This window comes from Gossypium raimondii, chromosome 4 (genome assembly GCF_025698545.1).
Source record: "Gossypium raimondii isolate GPD5lz chromosome 4, ASM2569854v1, whole genome shotgun sequence".
NCBI lineage: Eukaryota > Viridiplantae > Streptophyta > Magnoliopsida > Malvales > Malvaceae > Gossypium > Gossypium raimondii.
This window is the reverse complement of record NC_068568.1, coordinates 45,970,876-45,995,075: the sequence shown is the minus strand read 5'-3', so window position 1 is coordinate 45,995,075 and position 24,200 is coordinate 45,970,876. Positions and strand designations below refer to the sequence as shown.

The 24,200-nt window shown below is 32.4% G+C and overlaps 1 protein-coding gene across 1 annotated transcript; it reads left to right on the top strand.

Moving 5' to 3' along the window:
- Positions 1-3,758: 3,758 nt before the first annotated feature.
- Positions 3,759-24,199, top strand: LOC105780160 (beta-galactosidase 6). Its single transcript, XM_012604325.2, is given in 19 exon segments — positions 3,759-4,235; positions 11,393-11,488; positions 11,583-11,695; positions 11,823-11,889; positions 12,066-12,158; positions 12,264-12,407; positions 12,520-12,614; positions 13,094-13,199; positions 13,279-13,363; positions 13,453-13,571; positions 13,695-13,859; positions 21,985-22,166; positions 22,261-22,352; positions 22,477-22,586; positions 22,691-22,700; positions 22,703-22,797; positions 22,929-23,036; positions 23,767-23,912; positions 23,982-24,199. Coding segments are annotated over 19 exon segments (2,148 nt in total). The 5' UTR covers positions 3,759-4,064; the 3' UTR covers positions 24,133-24,199.
- Position 24,200: the final 1 nt, after the last annotated feature.

Here is a 24,200-nt window from a genome sequence, read left to right as displayed (position 1 = left end):
ATTTTAAAATCAGCTGGAAAAGTTGTAAACAAACAATGAATGCAAACTTAACAACTAAAGTTGAGTACAGATTTATGAGTGAGAATAAGGCTGTTTGGATTTTAAAAAATTCATTATCGAAATGAGTAGATTTTCGTGCATTGTTGATCTAGTACCATTATATTGTGATAACAATGCAGTCATAACGCAACCTATGGAATTAAGGTATCATCACAAATTTGAACATGTATTGCAATGATATCAATTGATTGAAGTATATGAAAAAAACATTCACAAATAATAATTTAATTAGTCCATTCAGCTACGTTTTGATCAATAGAAATACAATCGTTACATAGAAACTTCAACGTCAATAAAGAATTGCTTGTAAAACACTAATCGATATTTGATTATATAAATATTATTATATTATTATAATGATTTAATATATTTCTTTATCCAAAATTAAAAAGTTAAATATTTAGACTTGCGTAGTTAAAGCTCATATATCATAGAAGACCTTGCAAGGGAATTGTACAAAAAATTACAATTATGAGATATTTATGGTCAAAGTTGTGATTCTTAAACTATTCTTGGTTATCATATTATCGAGACAGAGCATCGATAATGCTAAGATATCAGCATATGCGAAGCATCCATGTATGAGCTGCATGCAATTGATCTCATAAGTTGAAGTACGAGAAACTTCACTAAATGTGACCCGTTATAAGAGTTCTGTTTGGTATTTCACTCAAGTGCGTACTGAAATACTCTTATGTATTGGTAGCACTAGTCAGACTTGTGACACTGACGCTTCTTGTAGGTTGAGTGTCATAATTTGATTCATCACAAAATAGGTCTACAACATATGAATGTAGGTTGTTTTGAGCATAATGCATATGAAGGTGGTGGAGTGATTTAGAGAGGATCTGTCATCCCAATGATTTTAGGGACAGAATCGAGTTATAACTAAGAGTTGCAAGACTAACATGGATACCATACACTAATGATAGGGCAAAACTAGGAATTTTGTTTACGGGACGAGATAAAATTATAAAATTTGGGGGAGGCAAAGCTAAAAATGTTGAGTTAATAATGCCTAGATTAAATTATTTATTTTTAGAGGGGCCAAAACTTCAATTTTTTCATTTAACTAAAAGCTTAAAATACTTAAACTGAAGAGCCTAAAATAATAATTTCACCATTTGGTCAGAGATGCAAGGCCACTACCCCTAGCTATGCCCCTCACTAATGGAAAGATTGAATTGCATATAGAAAGGCTACGTTGAAAACTATTTTGACCCTTGCAAATTTTTGGGGTCATGATTGGCTGCAAGATTCTCCTATCTAGATAGGAGAAACCTGTTTGTCTTTTGAATTTCAATGCTTTGACTGTAGTGGGTGAAACCAAGAGTTGCATTGACATGATTAGGTTGGAAAACTGAGTATTGGAGCTTGGGAAGGTTTTTTCGGTTGCCTTGTGTGGGTCACTTTTAGTTTTCAACAACTGAACTCCATGTATATTCAAAAGCAGAGGAAGAATTGAACAAGGGTGCCCTTCCACCTTTTTTTGAGCTACATGTTGTTCATATTTTAAAGATGGATTTCATCTGATCAAACCCAAGAAATCCGACATTTAAGCTTTTGCTTTTACTGCCGTTGCTTTATGTACTATAATGTAATTGAAAGACAAAGTTTGAAGTTGTTTTTCCTTCTAGATTACAACCACCACCAAAAGATGATAAAAAAATTTACTTTATTATTAAAGAAAAGAAGAAAGCAACATACGAAACAGGGTTGAAGCAACCCACTCAAACCAGCAACATTGGCACAAGCAAACGCCAACAACCCCAAACAGCAATAAAATTTTCGGACAGATCCATAACTTGTTTCATGAGGAAATCAGCTGCCCTTTGCCCAAACTCACAGTTAAAGCCCAAATGCCACCCTAACCCTAAACCCAAACTCCTTCAAACCCAACAACCTTGCAAATAATAGTTTCTCCACACAAAATCAAGAAAGGGATTGCAATGGATGCCCACTGCACCAAAATAGACAGATCAGTCATTTTATGAAGGAGGGTTGACGTACAAGTAACAACATAAAGCATGGTGCCCATTTATATTTTTAATATCTTATTTTGGGGGCTATTGTTTCCTACGTTTGATGTAAAAGGTTAGAATCCAAGCAACGCCACCATTACAAACAATTGTTGCCTTCACTATTTTCATCTTATCTTATATTATATACTATTTGGCTCTTGGAGCTGTTTTCATGGACGATGGCCTCAATTTATTATTCTTAACTCACTTTACCCATTTATCTTATATACTAAATTAAGGTGATAACGATAATTATATTTAGCAATTCTTGTAATTCTCTTCAGGTCACACAAATTAGTTTTTAATTAATTTTTTATGCGAATTTTAAGTGGAAAAATAGGTTTTAATTGAAAGATTAACTATACATCACACGCTTCAGTCTAGTTTAATTGAGAAGAGATTGTATGAAATTGTGATTCCATGTCATCTCTATCCCTTTCAGATTTTTCTTCCTGATTTTTAGTATTTTTAGTTGGATTTGAATTTTCTGAAGAGGAAAAAAAAATCTGATTTATCATTTTCCTATTACAAAAGATAGACATGATGTGAAATCACAATTTCATACTATCATTCCTCAGTTTGATTTTGTGTTTTTTAATTTCTTTTACGTTCTACTATTTGATACACAAATATGTTACATCATAAAAAGAATAAAGTTTCAAAAATTCTGAATTGTATTTTTTATTTTTACTATACACATCTTAATTGTTTTTATTTTATTTTGTTTGTACCAAATAAAGATTTTATTTTATATAAAAGATGGAGATATGCGAAAAGGCTTATTTAGATATACAAGTTAAAAGGACTTTTGGATAAAAAATGGATGGAGTGGATAAGATATGTATAATTTTTAATTTATTAAAAAAAAGAGAAAGCAATGTATTTATTAATTAATTTATGTTGTTATTTTAAGTTTTCTTTTTACTTGTAATACGTTACATCATTATATAACTTAGACAAACTTCCAAGTATATATTCAACTTCAGCTTGTTAACGTACAATCTAATTGAATATAAAGTAATCTCTTGAAAATATGCTCTCCAAAATTAGTAGCTTAATTGATTCACTCGCATCCAATCCAATTTCTAAATGCCAAGAATTGGTTTCGATAGATGGATCAAAGTATCTTCAATGAAACAACACATAACCAAATCCAAATATCTTCTTCATTAAATTGTCAAATCAAATAATGTAAATTTTTAACCACCTCAGTAGCAATCTGCAATTGACATTGTTGAGTGCCACTCAGCAACTCTCAGCACATTTTGCCTCAACAACGTCTGATTGTGTTTTAAAAATATTGATTTCTTTCTTTCTTATATCACAGTTTTGCTTTTTTACTCCCAACATTTAATGTATAAAAATTATATTATTTTAGATGATCTAATTTATTCCTTGACTTGTTGGTTGAGATTTAATTTGGTTGACATCGACTTTATTATTAGTGTATGAAGATGTGAGTTTGGGTTAAGGAAAAATTATTGTATCGAAAAACACATACACCTGCCAAAATTTGCCGAAAATTTCTTTTTCTATGATTCCATGATAATTTAAGCAATGAAAACTTTATATAAATAAATTTTTTGGTCAATGAAAATGTTATATCATGGTCGTCTAAACTTGGGATATATATACACACATAGGAAAGGAAAGGTTTGGCATTCTTGGAAGTATCAATGTCCACAAAATGTTACCTTTAACCATTCAGCACCAAAAAAGAGATTCAAGTTTAGATTTTTAGCGTCTAAACTTGGATATAATATTTATTGCCTTTTTATGAGTAAATGATATATGTTTGATCGTAGGTGAAAGCTGCTTAAAGTGGGCATGAATACTTCCAAGAATGGCAAACCTTTCCTTTCCCATGTGTATATATATATATATATCATCCCAAGCTCACCAACCTACCCTTCCAACCTTAGTTGCAATATTTGGCTCAAAATTCTTGTTTGTAAAGGCCACTGCTATAGCTGAAAAGAAAAAATGAAGGTGAGGGAGATGGTATGGTGGTGGTGGATATATATAGCAGTTGCAGTGCAGGCAAGCATCAAGGGAGAAGACTATGTGACGTATGATGGGAGATCTTTAATCATCAATGGCCAACGCAAACTTCTATTTTCGGGTTCCATTCACTATCCTCGCAGCACCCCTCAGGTATGTCATTTCATTTTTAACTATACCTTGGTTCGGGGTTTAAAAAGTGTTAATCGCCCAATAGATTCCAAATCAATTTTTTTAAACAGCTATGTTAATTATTTGTTCCACCCTGTTTTGCTCTACTCAATGAAATTACAACTATTTTGCTCTTATATATTTATAATGTAAAGAAAAAGTGTTATAAAACTATTCAAATATTTACTTGCCTTTACAAGATTAAAAATGTTAGAAAAAATGAATTGAAGTAGGTATTGTGGAGTGAGGATGAATGCATCTAACATTTATGGAACTGACAGTAATTTTTAAGATTATAGATCATGCTAACTCGAGAATAATAGCGAATTTGATAACATCGGCTCCTATCTTATTTCATTATCTTCCCCATCTGTAGCATCTTTAATACAAGAATAAAAAAATTAAATTCTATATATACGGAAAATATAAAAATTTAAAACATATTTTAATTAATAAAAAATAAAAAAACCAATAAAATATAAATAAACTAACACAAAATATTTGGATCACGAGGTGTTTGATTTTGATGGGAAAGAGTAGACTTTTGCTAATAGAGAGATAATGAAACAACGTGAAATATATGACTTAACAGACAAACATCAAAGATCACGCGGTTCTTTGTTTCCATCTTTTTGAAAACAACCAAAATTCGTTTCTTTTCTTTAATTATTACTAAGCGAAATGGGAAAATTTTTTTAGGGGTACGAAATTAAATTATAATTTTTATAATAAAAATATAATTTTATTATTTTAATAGATTATAATTTTATAATTTTTAAAATAAATTTTAAGAGAATTAAAGTATAATTTTATTTTTATTAATTTAAAATTTTAAAAATTTTAAAAAAATCATATAAAAAATTTTCGTTTTAGAGAACCGGGCCCGCTATCCACCCTAGTTCTGTCACTTGTTATTACATTGTTTTAAAGTTAGGCAAATGAGTGATTAGGGTTGTAGTTGTGGGTCACGGGCACATTTTTCTTTGGGACATTTCATATTGTCCTTTTCTGCAAATAGGTTAGCTAGCCTTTATACTTGTCAATATCATATTTGTGAACATTGTCTCTTATTTTGTCCTGCCCATTTAATGTTTCTAGTAGCTTATATCATATACAAACAAAGTTAAAATTTTCATTAATAAATTCAAATAATTTAATATGACATATGAAATATAAATTTTAAATACCTTGAAGCACTTGTAAAATCGAGTACAAGAATAGCTCTTTATAAATTCTATTATAAAATGATTTATATTTAAAATACGTTTTAAAAGAGAAATAATTGTATATTCTCAATATAAATATTAAAAATTATATACATTTAATATTTTCAATTTAGAGTGAATTCGTTACACTACAATGCATATGGTGTTTTTCAGTCATTTCTCTTTAAAATTATAACATTTAGATAGCAAAATCACTTAAATACTATATTTTTGGTTTGCTTAAAATTACTTTAACACTACTTAAGATGTCAACAAAAAACTTTTAGATAGTCAAAAGAAGAATTTGAGTACAATTTCATTCATATCCTCTTATAGCACCAAATTGTATTTATATACAAGGCTAAGTAATGAATTTATACAATCAACCAATTAAAGACTAATAAAAAGGACTAAGGAACTAATTAACAATCTTTCCTACTATTTTCTAAATGTTGCTAACAACCCTTAACAAACTTTGTCACCATTGTTAATGCCTTAACAACTCTAAACCCTTTAGCTAACTAATAGGTTCTAAAAAAATCTCTATATATCAGCTACTCCCCTCTCATTTTAGCCTTAACTTTAATGCTAAAATTAGGGAATCTTTTTTGCAACTCCAACAAATACTCTCATGTTGCATCCTAAGGAATGAATTTTTCCAAAGCACAATGACTTGTGTATCTACTCTTCAACCTTTTTTAACCATCCTTCTAGCTAACACTTCCAATTGTTTTTGTAACACCCCATACCTGACCCGGTTACTGGGTCCGAGCTTCAAGATGTCCCATTAGTTGCCCAAGAAACTATGATCAATTACATTCAATTTATACCATTAACATTTAATTACAAGTATTATAAGTATATAATATAGTATACAATTGTTTCCGGGTCTTATACGAGCTTATGAAAGCTCTATTACTAACCCGAGATTGAATTAGAACCAATTTGTAATGTTTTTAAAATCAGGGGTTAGTCTCGCAGCTTTGGAGGTTCATCATCGTGGTGCAACATACTGACTTGCCCTTGTCACGTTGACAAATGTGACTATCTGTTTCTAATTTGTACAAAATGACACCAACCTGTAAATGCCTAAACAACCAAATCACACTTCCATATCATATTTCCAGCCAAATACACAATTTTCATGAACTCAATTATGAACCATAGCACTTTATTCATAAATGTACTAATGCCATACCACCATTTCATCAATACCATACAACTTATAAGCTAATTTCCTAGTACAAATCATTCAAAACATTTGACATGTACAAATATTCAAATAAGCCATGAACAATTCAACATTTTATACATTTCAAATCTTGTATCATACTCAAATTCATATTTCAACCATATGACCATTTCCATATACAAATTCTAACTCAAATGTTCACAAAATCACATTACTATACCAAAAACTGACTCAACCTAGGTACATAACGTATATTTAACAAAACGAAACTATACAAACATTGTTGAGTTGGGGATCGCTTCTTGGATGCTGGAACTACTTCACGCACTCTCGAGGATCAACTATACATGCGCATAGAGAAAACAAGCCATACGTTGAGCGATAATGCTCAGTGGTATTTCCATGATTTAAGTTAATACAAAACAAAATTAAACAATTGTATACATTGAATTCAAGTTCAATTCATAACATATTTTTATGCCATTTCATGCCAAAATACTTTCATTTCTATATAGACATGGATATGACCATCTTTACACACCAATCCAATAGGTATGCATACTAGCTTACCATTTCTCAACAATTTCACATACCATTTGATCAATTTCAATTATCATATTTGGTTACATATATTTATTCATTTATCATAATTAATATTTCAACCATTTTCGAGTCTATTAATTCATCAATACCAAATCGATCTCCAAAGCTCCTTTTTGAATCATTTTGTATAATTTTTCACATACTGACGTATAATACATGTCAATTGCATTTTATTTCATATACCATGTAGCCAAATCATGTTTTACAACCCTATTAAATAGTCACAAACTTAGATGGATACACAGATCTGTCATCCTGTGTTGCTCGACAACGATGTTTTTCATAATATGAATATCCTGTCACCTCGGACTGCTCGACAATGATGACTCTATATGTACAATCTACCACACCTGATTTCCTGGCAACGACGGTTTCCAATCAATATCCTGACCCTGTGGCATACCAACTATATCCACACAAGTCCGAACAACTAATAGGGCAACCAATTTTCCGATTTCATTATATAATTCAATTGATATTTCAAAATTCCCAATTCATAAACAATTCACCAATTCAACTCATCGTATAACATGTTTCAGCACAATTTCATACCAAATATCATAGATCAATTAAATCATACTACTTTCTATTATATCTAATTTAGTCTATATCTCGATATTCAATCTCAACCATAGCAATTCAATTGAAATAACTATTTTCAACTCACCTTAATACCATATAATGCAAAATATCATGAATATGAAATAATTAAATTGATTTAGATATTAAAAATACAAACTAAAAGCACCTGTCACTCATCGTCGGCTCTCGCTTTTTCTTTCCCTCTCGACAGTCCGTCATCGTTTTTAGCTATGAATAATAATTCAAGTATGGAACCATCAAATTCCATCCAAATTGCATTGAAATAAAAAAGCCACACATATTTTTTAATTTATTCAATTTAGTCCCTAAACCCGAAACAAGCATAACTTTTGGTCTAAGGCTTTAGATTAAAATTCGATTTCACATATATTCATTAAGGACCTCCAAATTTTTAATCTTACTGAAATTTCATAAATTTTTTTATTTGATTCAATTTGGTCTCTAATGTACAAAATTAATAATTAAGCTTTATAATTTAGTCTTTTCTATAATCTAAGCTTAATTTCTATCAAATTCACACCAAATTCATCCATTTCTCAACAATGGAAACTTTAAATAACTTTTATAATTTAACAAATTAGTACATGGGCTAGCTAAATCAAGCTCTCATGATTCAATTTCCATAAAAATCAAAGAAAAATGGTTAGGGACTTAAATTGAATGGTCAAAAGCTTCAATGTTCAAAAATGGCATCCCCCTTTTTCTTTTCTTCTTTTGGTCAGTTGGAGAAGATAGTTTTTCATCTCTCCATCCACCAATTTGGCTTTTATATTAAGCTTAATCATAATTAACTTTTAGTTAACATTTATCTTATATTTTAATCTTTAATTAATTAGCTTATTTTTCATTCCATCATCACATTACACTATCACCCATTTACAATTGGTCTATTAGCCATTTTACACCTTTGAATAATTTCTATTTAAGTCCCCAAGCCAGTTCCTAATTAAAAATCTATAGCGATTGGACTTTTACAATTTAGTCCCTAAGCCTAAATTAACCACAATTTCGACTAATTTAATAATTTGAATTCCAATTCATTTATATACTAAATCGATAAATATTATTTATGGATTTGGTTTATGGAAATGAGGTCTCAGAATCGCATTTTTTGGCACTACTGAAAACCAAGTTGTTATAGTTTTAGTGTAGGTACAACCCTTAAAATTGGTAGCTAAGATCTTATGCTTTAATGGTCTTACCTTCTTTTTCATTTAAGAGACATGGAAGACAGCATGCATCCGAGATAATGTAAACTGTTCAAGTCTTACCCTATCTTACCAACAACTTTATAGGGTCTAAAGAATCAAGGTGAAAGCTTCTAGTAGTACTAATCTACTAAGGAATTTTGCCTATTGGGTTGTAACTTCAAATGAACCTACTGTCTGATTTGAAATTGTCTATTTGATACGTGTTTCAATAATTCTAACATCTTATCCTTTGCTATCGAGACTTTACTTGCTCCACTTCTGATCCTCCAAGTACATAGTGAATGTGCAGGAAAGGACAATAATAATACAAATCCTCAAATGAGGGTAAGTTTGGTGAGGGGTGGTAATTGATGTTCTACCACTTCTCAGTTAATAATAGCAACTTGACCCAAGAATTTGGTTGGCCACCAAACACACATCTTAGGTAGATTTTCAAGCATCTATTCAACACCTCTATCTGCTCTACATGAAGTCCCACTTGATTTCTCTATGATTCTTCAACCACTGCATTCTAAGAACCATGTTATAGCTATCCAAAGGTAGTGGTAACACATCGGTAGTAAAATAGGTGCCCTACAAAAACCAAGTCAGATATTTACACATGGTACCACATTGCAACTATTATGATCAACAACATTTACTTTCTTAGTCGCTACAATCTTGCAACCTAACTTCTTTGCCATTTTCAAACCTAGAAAATTACGAATGCTTCTTAGATCAATAAGCTCTTGTAATAGCTTCTTATTTACATTGGAAGTGACCCTTATGGTGTGATAACCTCTAGCTTTTATCTCACAAATAGTTATCGTTGAGATTTGTGGCTTAGTATCACTCAGCACTATACTTTTCATCAGCCGGTCTTCATAGGCCTCATCTAGTTCCTCCATTTCAAAAAGATAGAGCTACTGTTCTTTCTTACGCTTATGACCTAATTCATACTTTTAATCACATTTAAAGCATAAAACTTTTAGCACTTTTCCCATCAAAGTCAACATTGCTTCTAGCCTTTAAGCTAGTTATAGGTCTCTTCCAAGATTCAGCCAAATTTGTAATACATTTCTTAATTTAGATTTTGATGTAGGTATAATGGTTGGCGATAAGGATGGTCTTTTAAGAGTTTTTGATATTTCTTGCTAGAGAATTTTGATTGTAGATTATTGTAGTCAAGCTAATGCATATATATAGGACAAATTCTTAGGCATAAAATCCTTATAGGTTACTGTATAGAAATCTTGAAACCCTAAAGGAATAAGGTAAATACATATTCCTCTAATAGCTCAACTCCTCTTAACAAAGAAACAAACTTATCTTGATATTCAAAGGCCATATATATTTGTTTCAAATTGAGAAATTCAATCATTGGAACACCAAAAGTTTTATCTTCAATCATTTCTTTTAAGGCCTATAAATAGGTTGCCCATGTAGGCACCACTCCACCCTTGTACTTGATCCAATTTTGGTGATAGTGTAGTGTTTTTCCTTTTAAATTAATTAGTATTATTTTAAAATTATTCTTTTCGATTATGGGATATTCTACTTTGAAAAATTGCAAACACTTGAAAAACTAGCCTTTGAGGTCATCACCATTAAAACGAAAAAAATTAACCTTTGGTTGTCTAGTTGAAAATTACCAAGTTCTGTGGATTTTTAGAGCTTTAAGATATTGTGGTTGGGACATGATTTGGGTAAGTTGAACATTCAAAGTTGTGATAACTCTGAGAAGGTTAAGATAACATTTTCTTGGTAAATTTCTTGGCTCTGAGTCTTGTTAACCAACTCTTTAATAGTTTCTTCTAATCATCTCATGTCATTTGAAATCAACCATGATGCTAAGATATTGGCTTGGATACTAAGCTTATATATGCATTTCAAATTAGCAATTTAGGAAAACTAAGAATCAAGATCAACTCTCAAATTTGCTAAGTGTTTGGGTAATTGGGAATGTTGAAAAGAATGGCATAGAGAGAAATTAAGTATAATTTCAGTTATATCATCTCATACCTCTTAAATGTTTTTATATTCAAGACTAAGCAATGGATTCTATAATTAACCATCTAATAACTAATCAAAATGGCTAAAGAACTCAAACTTTTTTGTTATTTCTAGTTGTTGCTAACAATCCTTAGGAGATTTTCCCTCCACTGTTATGCCTTCAGCTAACTAACAAGTTCTCCATAATTCTCCATACATCATTGTCCCTACATGAACTTTGCATATTGAATGGGTGTTTTTTTGAAGAACAAGCTTAAAAAAGAAATGAAAACATTTTGGTTGAAAGACAAACTCGATTATGTAATTATGAGTAAGTTTCAAGTTTCTATGCAGATGTGGTCGTCTTTGATAGCCAAAGCAAAGGAAGGTGGAGTTGATGTGATTCAGACATATGTATTCTGGAATTTACATGAGCCTCAACCTGGTCAGGTTAGAACATCTAATTAGAACCCAAGTGAGCCATATTTCTATATTTGTATAAATGTTTATTCACAAAATCCTTTTATTATTTTACTTTTGGTAGTATGATTTCAGTGGAAGATATGATTTGGTGAAATTCATTAAGGAAATTCAAGCACAAGGGCTTTATGCTTGCCTTAGGATTGGACCTTTTATTGAGAGTGAATGGACTTATGGGTAAGTTAGACCCATATTTTCTTTAATGAAGCTTACAACATTATTTTGTTCCATTTGTCTCATATTTATTTGTTACTTTTGGGTTATTGACTTGTGCGTAACTAGAATTTGGTAAATTTGGTTTTAGGGGATTTCCATTTTGGTTGCATGACGTCCCCGGTATTGTTTATCGAACAGATAATGAGCCCTTTAAGGTACATTTGATTTTGAATCATTATTTAATTTGGGTCATATTCTTTTTTTCTATTTATTTTTAATTTGAAAATTAAAAATTCTAATACATACGCTCTTTGTTCATATTTTAAAAAATATATATAATTTGATTCATCTTAATTTGTATTAATTAGTAGCAATTATTCGCTTGTTTTAGTTCTACATGCAAAACTTTACTAGAAAGATAGTAAACTTGATGAAGTCAGAAGGTTTATATGCTTCACAAGGAGGCCCAATCATATTATCACAGGTAAATTAATAAACCTAGCTAATCAATTGCCTCATTGTTTAATTTCCCCAAAAAAAGTATGAACCAATATTTCTATATATATGAATGTATGTATGTAATTTCCAGATAGAGAATGAATATCAAAACGTGGAAGCCGCTTTCCATGAAAAAGGACCTATTTATGTTAAATGGGCCGCAAAAATGGGGGTCGAACTTGAAACTGGTGTGCCATGGGTGATGTGCAAGCAAACTGATGCTCCCGATCCAGTGGTTCAGTTCCTCCTATTTACTCATTATCATTTTTTTCTTCTTTGGTTTGGAATCTATGTTCTTAATTTGTTTAATAGAACAAAAGAATGTAAGATTGTTTATTATGTTGTAGATTAATACATGCAACGGTATGAGATGTGGGGAAACTTTCGGAGGTCCCAACTCACCCAACAAGCCATCCATGTGGACAGAAAACTGGACTTCTTTGTAAGCTTTTACCCATGTTTTCTTTATTACACTCACAAAGCACTAAATAATTAATTAAACTTGAATTGAAAAATCAAAATACATTTAGATCAACTCATGTCGAACTTGAATATGAAAATCAAGGTTTTTGAGCCTCCTCCTTGCTATTAAGTCACTGCATCATATGCAACTTAATTATAAGTTGTTACTAAACATATGCTAATTGATGCCTGTAGCTTTTCAAATTGGTTATAAAAGGTATTTTTTTTTATTTGTAGCTTAATGGTAAGGTTGAGGCTATGGGAACTTTAAAATCCCAGGTTTGAGTCCCATTTTATGTAAATGTCTAGGTTTTCCTTTGATTTATGTTACTTAGTTGTTGAATTAGTTATTTAGTTCAATACTTGTAATGATTGATTCTAATTGAAACTATTGATATAGTTGTAGCTTTAAAAGTTTTTTTATTATTATAGTTACTAACTTACAAATTTATTTTAAAGCTATCAAGTATATGGTGGTGAACCATACATAAGATCTGCTGAAGATATTGCATTTCATGTTGCACTTTTTATAGCAAAAAAGGGAAGTTACATAAACTATTACATGGTAAGCTTATATATTAACGATGCATTTGACAATATCTTAATCAATAGTTTAACCAAATAATGTTTCATAAATAATATAGTACCATGGTGGAACAAATTTTGGAAGGACGTCATCGGCTTATGTGATAACTAGTTACTATGACCAAGCTCCTCTTGATGAATATGGTGAGTTGTATCCATCCTATAGCTAGTTTCTTGCATGTAAAATAATATTGCAACAAGTTGAATATGATTGATATGGAATGAACATCCAGGTTTACTAAGACAACCAAAATGGGGTCATCTTAAAAAGTTGCATATTGTGATAAAGAATTGCTTCACACCTTTACTACAAGGAGTGCAAAGTAATTTCTCAATAGGCCCACTTCAACAGGTGATAAAGTGTTTTAGACCAAATACCATATATGATTTTTATTCAAGAATTGCACTTTAAAAGAATTATTCATAAATTAATGTCAAATACTTATGTTGGATTTAATTTTTTTATTTGGATTAGGCTTATGTTTATGAAGAAGGAATGGGAGCTTGTGTTGCATTTCTTGTAAATAATGATTCTACAAAGAATGCTACAGTGCAATTCCAAAACAATTCATTTGAATTGTTACCCAAGTCCATTGGCATTCTACCAGACTGTCAAAACATGGTTTTCAACACTGCAAAGGTATGTTATGGTTTCATTCCTTGTTATGAACTCGAGAAAAAAAATTGAATTAATTAATGTATTGAAAGTTCAATACACCAATAAGAAAGAAAATTATAAAATCAACAAAATAGTAGAATAAAGAAAAGAGAAAGAGAGGAGAAGAGAATTTAGTTAACAGCTTGCCTACCTCGCCATCGCCCATTGCCCACCTTTAGTAACCAAGAAAAGTGGTTATAACAAACTAAACATAATTAGTAAGGGCCTGAGGACGTCTTCACTCACATGTACTCTTCCTTGGCTACTATTACTTGCTGAGATGGTAGTTGTTGACCTAGCTTTGTGGACATAACATTACCTCACAAGTGTAAGGGAACCTTGTCCTCAAAGTTCATAGAAGAGTCAATTGAAGAGTCAACCAATAATGGCATAGGAGCGACATGTTGGTTTGGAGTGCCATAGCAAGGTTTGAAAAGAGACACATGAAAAACGAGCTGAATCTAAACAGAACTAGGAAGCTTAAGCTTGTAAGAAATTGAACCCACCTTTTTAAGTATCTTGTAGGGTCTAAAATATTTAGGACTCATCTTTTTGTTGTTTGCATAAATGAATAAACATTTGACGATAAGGTTGTGTTGAAAAAACACCTAAATCCTTACTTCCAAATTAACATCCTGACGCTTGTGATTAGCTAGAGACTTCATCCTATTCTAAGCACAAATCAAATTGTGCTTTAGTTCTCATAAAATCTCATCCTTTTGCTGCAATGCCTTATCAACTACCTTATTCCTAGAAGAACCACCACTGTACTTAATCAAGGTTGGAAGGATGTGTGTACCAATATTCAGTCCATGACAAATACCCTTCTTATATCGTCAAATCGTCACCAGCAGAGCATCGCAAATACATCTTAAGACAATAGTTTAGGGACTTCGTTTGATCATCTGATTGAAGGTGATAGGCTAAAAAAACCCTAGTGGAATGTCATGCAATTGGGCCAACTCTAGCCAAAATTCACTAAAAAATATATTGTCACCATCACTCACCACGAACTTTGGAATGCTATATGATTTAACAATTCCCCCCACAAATACAGTAGCCATTGTCTCACTAATGTAATGTTTTGGCAAAACAAAAAAAAATGTCATATTTCGTCAAATGATCCACCACTACCATAATAGTTTCCTTAACATTTGATTTTAGAAGGCCAACGGGCTCAATTGGTCACTCTCTATTCTTTGACAAATTTATTACTCAAGCACATACCTTGTACATTTTTTTTATATTCAACTAATAAAAGTTGGTTTTTAAGATGTGGTTAGCGCATAGAACTCTCGCATGCCCCCCGTAGTAGTCCCATGAAATTCATGTAGTAATCGAGCCTTAAGATACAACATGTTGGGTATTATTATTCAACCCTTACACAATAAGACCTTGGATTGTATAATCAACATACTAAAATCTTCTAGTTGTGCTTGTACCTCTTCATTGTCACGGTTCCCTAGCTTTATGTCCTTTAGGATATTAAAACTCGAGATCATGAAAGCCAAATAAATATTACTTGGTTTATGTGAAAGGGCGTTGACTCTAGTGTCCAATGACCCATACTATATTGAATATCAAAATCTAACCCAATAAATTTAAACAACCATTGTTTTTGTTTCGATATTTGGATTGTCTGAGTGGTTAAATCTTTAATGGTTAGTGATTAGTTATGACCATAAATCAGCGGTCCAGCACATACTTTTGTCACTTTCCCACAGGTTGAGTGATGGAATACATTTCACAATGATATGTAGAAGCATTTTGCATACGAAGGCTGAGTTTCTAATTGAAATATGCTATTGGTCATCCTCACTGAACCAATACAACCCTAATCCCTACACCAGATGCATCAGTCTCCATTGTGAAAGGAGCGCTAAAATCCATCAAAGCTAGTATAAGGGCTAGCTCAAAGCTATCTTAACATATTCAAAAGTGGCTTGTGACTCATTAGAACAATGAAATGAAACTTTTTTTAACAAATTGGTCAGTGGCGCAGCCCTTCAAGTAAACCCTTGAATGAATCAACCATATTATCCTACTAGTCTGAAAAATCCACAAACTTCCTTCATAATAGTTGGTGTGAGCCACTATTGTACCGTAGCGACTTTAATGGGATCTATTTGTAACCCATCCTTCGCCACTTAATGGCCCATGTACTCAATTGTTGGAGATATAAACTAAGAAAAATAAAAGTGGAGAAGAAATGAGTTTGATAACAGTATGAAATTAATTTACTAATATTATCATTAAATTTTCAACAAGAAAAATATTACTATTTATAACAAGATTCCTTTCTTTGTACTCTATTAAAAACGTCCAATCTCCTAAAAAAAACTAAGAAAACATAACTTGTACGCAAAGGTTAACATGAAAATTCTAGCATCTAAACATCTTTTCAAGTAGAAGTCAATTATCAATGCATCACTCGCATGATAGTTCGCCATCTTTCTCATATTTTGACTGTGTACCAAATGACTCATGCTTGGATTGTCTGCCATGTGTGTTCGCCATTTATGTTGCTCGCCACGTGTGTTCGCTAATTAAACTGTTCGACATTTATGTTGTTCACCAATTATACTGTTCGCCATTTATGTTGTTCGTCATGTGTGTTCGCTATTGCATGGTTGGTCATCTCGCAACACTCCTTATTGGCTTCCATGCTTCGAACACCAATTTCATTCCTTAATTTTTTGAACCTCACGTTTTTAAGAGGTTTGGTCAAAATATATGTTTGTTGAACTTCTGAACTATAATGAACCAAAGTTATTTCCTTACTTTGTTCAACTTCCCTCACAAAGTGATACCTGATCTTGAAATGTTGTCTTCCCATGGACGACTGGATTTTTCATAATTGCCACAGTGAATTAATTATCACAGAAAATTTGCATTGCTTCAACCTACACAAGATTCAAGTCACTTAAAAATTTTCTCAACCAAATTGCTTGGTTAACTGCTGCTGTCGCAGTTATATACTTCTCCCCAGCTATGGATTGAGTAACAGTTAGTTGTTTCTTCGAACTCTGAGAGAATACACCAGATCCAAGTGAGAAAATATCCAGAGGTGCTTCACATGTCATCCAGTGATCCAACCCAATCATTGTTAGTGTACCCCACAAGCTTCAATGTGTCTGCCTTCATTAACCAAACCCTAACATTGGTAGTTTTTTTTATATATATTAGCACTCTTTTAGTAGCCTTGAAATGCGATATATTACAGCAATTCATGAAATTTGATAGCAAACCTACTACATACATAATATCATATTGTGTTGCTATTAAATACAACAAGGAACCAGTGAGACTTCTGTAATTCCTCTCATCAACCCTATCAAAATCTTCATTACTACTAAGCTTTTCACTAAGTGCTACAAGTGTGCTTGCCGGTCTGCACCTATCCATGCAAAACCTTTCCAAGATCTTTGAGGAAAAGCTTCGTTGACTGATGAATATCCTTTCCTAAACTTGTTCTACTTCCATGCCCAGAAAGTATCTCATTTTTCTAAGGTCTAACATCTCAAACATCTTCTCCATCTGCAGCTTAAATTCTTTTACCAAGTCATTACTGCTCTTAATTACTAGCAAGTTATCAACATATAATGGAACAATTAATGTTGTAACCTCACCAGCTTTCTTAACATAAAGAGTAGGTTCGCTTAGGCTCTTCTTGAATCCCAAGCTTAGCAAATACTTATCAATCCTTGCATACCAAGCCCTTGGAGCTTGTTTCAGCCCTTACAAGGCTTTGTTAAGCCTGTAAACCTTCTATTCACTTCTTTTGACTGTGAAACCAGGTGGTTGTTCTATGGAAATATCTTATTGCAAGTACCTATTTAAAAAAGCTGATTTGACATTCAACTGATGGATTATCTAAGCCATTTTTGGTGCTAAAGCCAATAACAATCTGATTGTGTCTAGCCTTGCTACTGGTGCGAATGTCTCCAAATAATAGATCCCATTTTGTTGACTAGAGCCCTTTACAACCAGTCTTGCCTTGAACTTGTTGAGTGAGCCATCAACATTTAGTTTGGTCCTAAACGCCCATTTGACACCAATAAATTTTTTATATGATGGTCTATCAACAAGTTCCCAAATCTAATTTTTGTGAACCATCTTCAACTCAGCTAGCATTGCTTCTTTCCAGCCTTCAATTGCTTCAGCTTCATCAAAACTGGTTGGCTTAAGAACTACTACATCAGCTCTTTCATAGATTTCAATGATTTGTCGAGTGCCTTTCACTAGAATATCATCAAACTTTTCATCTTCAGCCTGACCATTGGTAGGCTCTAAACCTAGCTCAAGTTCTCCTTGCTCGAGCAACTCAACTTCACTAGCGTCTCAGTTCCATGTTTTCCCTTCATCAAACTTTACATCTCTACTCACAGTGATCTTACTAGAGAAAGGATAAAAAATTCTATAACCCTTCTTGTTGCAATTGTATCCTAGAAATATCCCAGGCTGTGACCTCCTTTCAAGTGTACTTATTTTCACCTATGGTATATGAACAAAACAAATATAATCAAATACTTTTAGATGAGAAACTAAAGGTTTGTGCCTATATCATGCTTTGAATTAAGTCTTTTCCTTTACAACCTTGGTTGGCAGCCTGTTGAGTAGATATACTGAGGTATTTACTGCCTCAGCCCAAAATCTATTTGACATGTTACTTTGAAACAATAAGCACCTCACCATGTCCATAACTGTCATGTTCTTTCTTTCACATACTCTATTTTACTAATGAGTGTAGAAGTTGGTGAGCTGGTGGTGGATCTCTTCCTCTTCACTGAACTTTTGAAATTTGATTGAGGTGTACTCAGATCTATTATCTGATCTGAGCATCTTAAGCTTGCTACTGGCTTGATTTTACACCATGGTTTTGAACTTCCAAAAACTGTCAGCTACTTCAAACTTATGTTGCATGAAATAAACCCAACAAAACCTTGTATAGTTATCAATAAATAAAACAAAATACTGCTGCCACTCAGTGAACCGGTTCGTATAGGTTCACAAACATCTGCATGGACCAAGTAGAGTTTTTCATTGGCATGCTAAGCTCTATTTGTTGGAAATGGAAGCCTAGTGTGCTTTTCCATTTGATAGACTTCGTAAACACTTTTCTGATATTCAACTCTGGCCATATTCCCAACCAAATTTGACTTGTACATTTGACTAAGGGACTTATAATTTACGTGTCCTAGTCTTTTGTGCCAAAGATTAGTTTCATCTACTGAATTGGTATAAGCACTTGAGGCCACTTAATTCTAATTCAGCACAAAGCTTCAGTCTTTCATTGAGACGATCAAAACTTCTTGTCCTAACGAATCCAATATAGTGCAAGCACTATCTTTAAAAACAACATTATAATTTTTTTTTGAATAGTTGACCAATAATAAGGAGATTCTAGTTTATTTCAGGCATTAAAAAATCCAAAATTACTTTAGTACCTGATGGCGTGCTGATCAGCACATCACATTTGCCCTTAGCTTGAATGAGTTGTCATTTCCAATCCTTACTCTTGAAATGAAACTTCTATCTAACTTCCTGGAGATGTTTTCATCTGAGGTCATATGGTTGGTGCAACCATTGTTGATCAACCAACCCTTTGCAACTCTGCTTCTAGATGCAAAACAAGAGGCTGCAAACACTTGCTCCTCATTAGCATGATCTTTCTCAGCTGCCTAGACCTGAACATTTTGTTGTTATGGTTGTTGCTGTTGGGTTCGCCCTCTGTTCTTGTATACTTTCTCTATGTGTCCAAACTGCTTGTAGGCTCTGCATTGTATGTTTGGTTTAAACCAACAAAACCTCTCCAGATGAGTGGTCTTCTTACAGTGAGGGCATGATGGATGTTTCTTTTTTCCACCATCTCTCATTGGCTTCTCTTTCTTCTTTGACCAGCTTTTCTTTCCTTTCTAACTTAGAGAGATCACACTTTCAATACTTCTAGCTTGAAAAGTTCATTCAGCATGCTTTTCCAACCTTGATGCTCTCCTTTGCTATTGAGCATACAAGGCATTTTATCAACTCAGATAAGGAGATTGTAGATAGGTCTCTCAAGTCTTCAAGAGAAGATATTTTTGATTCATTCAGCTTAGGAAGTATAGTTATGACCTTTTCAACTACCCCGCTATCTGTGAACTAATCTCCTAGTAGCATGATGCTATTGACCACTGCCGTTATCTTGTCTGAGTATTGATTCACTATTTCGACCTCATTCATCTTCAAATTCTCAAAATCTCTTCTGAGATTAATGAGTTGCTATTGTCTAGTCCTGCCTGATCCTTGAAACTCCTCATTTAGGTTATCCTAAGCGTGTTTTAGAGTCTCACAGGCCATGATTCGTGTGAATATCACATCAGAGACACCATTTTGAAGGCAAGACATTGCATTGTATCTTTTTGCACGATCATCATTGTTTTGCCTAATTTATGCAACTGTAGGATTAGCCCTCAATGGTGGTGGCTCAATATCAACATTCACAACCTCTCACAAGTCAAATGCTTGTTGGTAGGTTTTCATCTTGACTACCCAAATGTGGTAGTTTTCACCAATGAAGACAAGAGGTGAAGGTGGTGAAAAACTTGATAAAAATATATTTTTAAAACAAATAGATTTTCTCGAAAAAGAACTCAAAAGGGAACAATGGCCCTCAAGGATGATTGACTCTTGATACCAATTGTTGGAGATATGAACTAAGAAAGAAAAAAAAGTGGAGAAGAAACGAGTATGATAGAAGTATGAAATTGATATGCTAATATTTTCATTAATTTTTCAACAAGAAAATATTACTATTTATAACAAGATTCCTTTCCTCGTACTCTACTAAAAACGTCTAATCTCCTAAAAAATTGAGAAAATATAACTTGTATGCAAAGGTTAACATGACAAAACTAGCATCTAAACATCTTTTCAAGGAGAGGTCAATTATCAATGCATCACTCACATGACAGTTTGCCATCCTCCTCATATTTTGACTGTACGCCAAATGACTCATGCTTGGACTGTCCATCATGTGTGTTCGCCATTTATGTTGTTCGCCAATTGGACTGTTTGCTATATGTGTTCGCCATCGCATGGCTGGCCATCTCGCAACAATGGTATCTTGTCCAAACACACACTTTGAGCATTTAACTATCGACCAATTTTCTCGCAATAGTTTCTCACAAAAGGTTCTTGCTATAGACGAGTACATTATAAAAAAAAACTAGCACGAACTCATGCAAGAACCTCTTGAATATGTCGTTCATGGTGGCATGAAAATTCGAAGGTGCATTAGTCAACCCAAACGACATGACAAGAAACTCATAATGACCCTTGTGCATTCAAAGGTTGTCTTTGGCTCGTCTTCATGGTGAACCCGAATATGATGGTATCATGCTAACAAATCCAACTTGGAGAAAATAGCGGCACCCCTAACTTGTCGAACAACTCATTTATCGTGGGAATTGGAAACTGATCCTTGACAATGGTTGCATTGAAGTCTGATAATCCACACAAAACACCAAGTGTTATCCTTCTTCTTAACTAGCAACACAAGAAGGCATTGGTACTTGGGCGAATAACCCCTTCATTGAACATTTGGTAGACTTGTTTCTCAATTTCTTTTTTCTAGAAATAAGGATATCTGTAGGGCCATACATTTACATTTATTTCTTGGCTACTTTTATATATGTATATTGGTAAAATCAAGTTGGGATAGGGGTGTGTGTCATAGGGTTTGATCCCTGGACATGGGTGTCAATACCCAACATCTTAATCATTGCTATAAAGTGGGTTAACGATGATGTCAAGTGTCACTTGACTCGTGGTATTAAACTTAGTGAAGCACTTTATTATTAGTATAAATTAATAGGTTATTTTATACTTTGAATCAAGTTTATTGATTATTAGAAAGACAAACATAGCTTAAGTTGTATGTATATAAGCTAATCCTTGAATGCGATTCATAAAAAAAGTAAATTCTTAAAATGACTAGAATTTAATCTTGACTTATATGGAACGGTGATTAAAGTTCTCATCAAACACAGGTTCAAACCGTGTCAACCCATCCCCTACCCCATATGCAATACGATACAAAATAACACAAAGTTATTTAAAATGGCAGGTGAGCACAAAGCCGAATAAAAGAATTACAACATTGACCAAAATGTTTAATGAAGTAGATATGTGGAAAGAATTCAAAGAAGACATCCCAAACTTTTTAGATACCTCATTGCGTTCTAATTCATTGTTGGAACACATGAATACAACCCAAGATAAATCTGATTACCTTTGGTATACATTCAGGTACCTTATGCATCTCCTTTTTCTTAATTAATTAGTTTTTTCCCATAATAAAATAATCAGTGAATGCTAACAAACGGCATAATATTGAAAACAGCTTTCAACCCAATTCAACCTGCTCTCAACCTGTGCTTCACGTTGAGTCCCTTGGACACGTTGTGCATGCCTATATCAACACCATATTTATAGGTACAATTTTCCAATCTCCTCATGAACTATTTCTTTTACCATAGTATTTATGTCTTATATCAGAATATAAAGCACCCTATCAATAAGATTTATTAACAATTGATGTGTACGTACGTTTGGTCAGAAGCTGGGCATGGAAGCCATGATACTAAAGGATTTAGCATGGACATACCCATTACCTTAATTGATGGTATCAACAATGTATCCATACTCAGTGTTATGGTTGGATTACCGGTAATCTCTCTCTCTAATATATACATATACATATCTATAAGCAAATAATTAAAGAATAAATGAAGTAATAACACATGTTTAAGTTAAAATGACTGTATTTGAAGGACTCGGGAGCTTTTTGGAGAGTAGATATGCTGGATTGACTAAAGTTACTATTCAATGCTCCGAATCTTACATATATGACTTTACCAATTATACATGGGGATATCAGGTATATATATATCATCTGTATGTATGTATTCTCAAAAAAATCTACATTTTATTTGAAGTGTTTTAAGTTCATAAATGAGTTAAAAAGAGGTAGGGTATGTGTAGCTCTATTAATTGTTTACGTAATTGTAGATTGGTTTGGAAGGGGAAAAGTTACAAGTATTTAAAGAACAAAGTTTAGAGGAGGTGGAGTGGAGTGAGATTGATGACTCTACAAATAAGTCACTCACTTGGTACAAGGTAAGCTTCAACTTTTGCACATGTATTACAATAGCTTGGTGTTAAGAGAATATTTATTGTTTTATTTTTATTTTCATTTAAAAATAGTTTATTCTTTAATTTCAAATTTTGAAAAAATAAGACTCGAGTTTGGTTTTTAAAATATTTTCTATTATCATTTTCATTTCCTATTTTTAAAATTGAATTTTTTTCAATAATGAAAACATGTTTGATAATAATTTCTCTATAATATAAACATTAAAAATAAAATAAAAATTCACTTTATATGGAATTGAACTAGGATACTAAATTTAATATTTGAAAAGCTTTTGAAAAAATATTTTTGAGTTCATATAGGTTTGAATCAAAGTCAATTCATTTAAAGTCAAAACCACTATTTTTATTTATTTTTCACATTTACAAAGCATTTTTAGTGAAAATTATTTTCATCATTTTCTAATTTTCTCATATTTTCATTTTCATTTTCCAAATATCATTTTAGAAATTTTCAACCAAACACATATTTCAACACGAAAAGCGGGACCTAAGTTTTGTTAAATGAAATTGAAAATCTATTTTAAAAAATGAAAATATGAAAAGCACATTATTAATCAATTAAATTTGAAGTATAAAAAAAAAATTCAACTTATTTAAATTTGATAAAAATTTTAAATTAAAACAATGAAACCAAATATATATATATATATATATAAATCTAAAACCAAATTTAACTAATGTTTTAATTTGGCAGACCACGTTTGATGCACCCATTGGAGATGAACCAATTGCCTTGAACATGAGTTCAATGCAAAAAGGAGAAGTTTGGGTGAACGAACAAAGCATTGGTCGCTATTGGGTTTCATTCCTTACTTCTAAAGGAAACCCCTCCCAAACCTTGTAAGTTATATAATTTCCAATTTGATTAATTTATGCACAAACTTAATCGAGGATATGCTAAAATTGTAGGTACCATGTGCCTCGCTCATTCCTCAACCCTACTGGAAATCTATTAGTGGTGCTTGAAGAGTTGAATGGGGATCCTCTTCAAATTTCTTTAAACACCATTTCACTTGTCAATGTTAATTCTCCATTTTCATACCATCATCTCCCTCAGTGATATATCATTATCAAAGCATATTCCTCTATTAAGCAATTAAAAGTGTTTATTTTAATTCTATTTCTAAT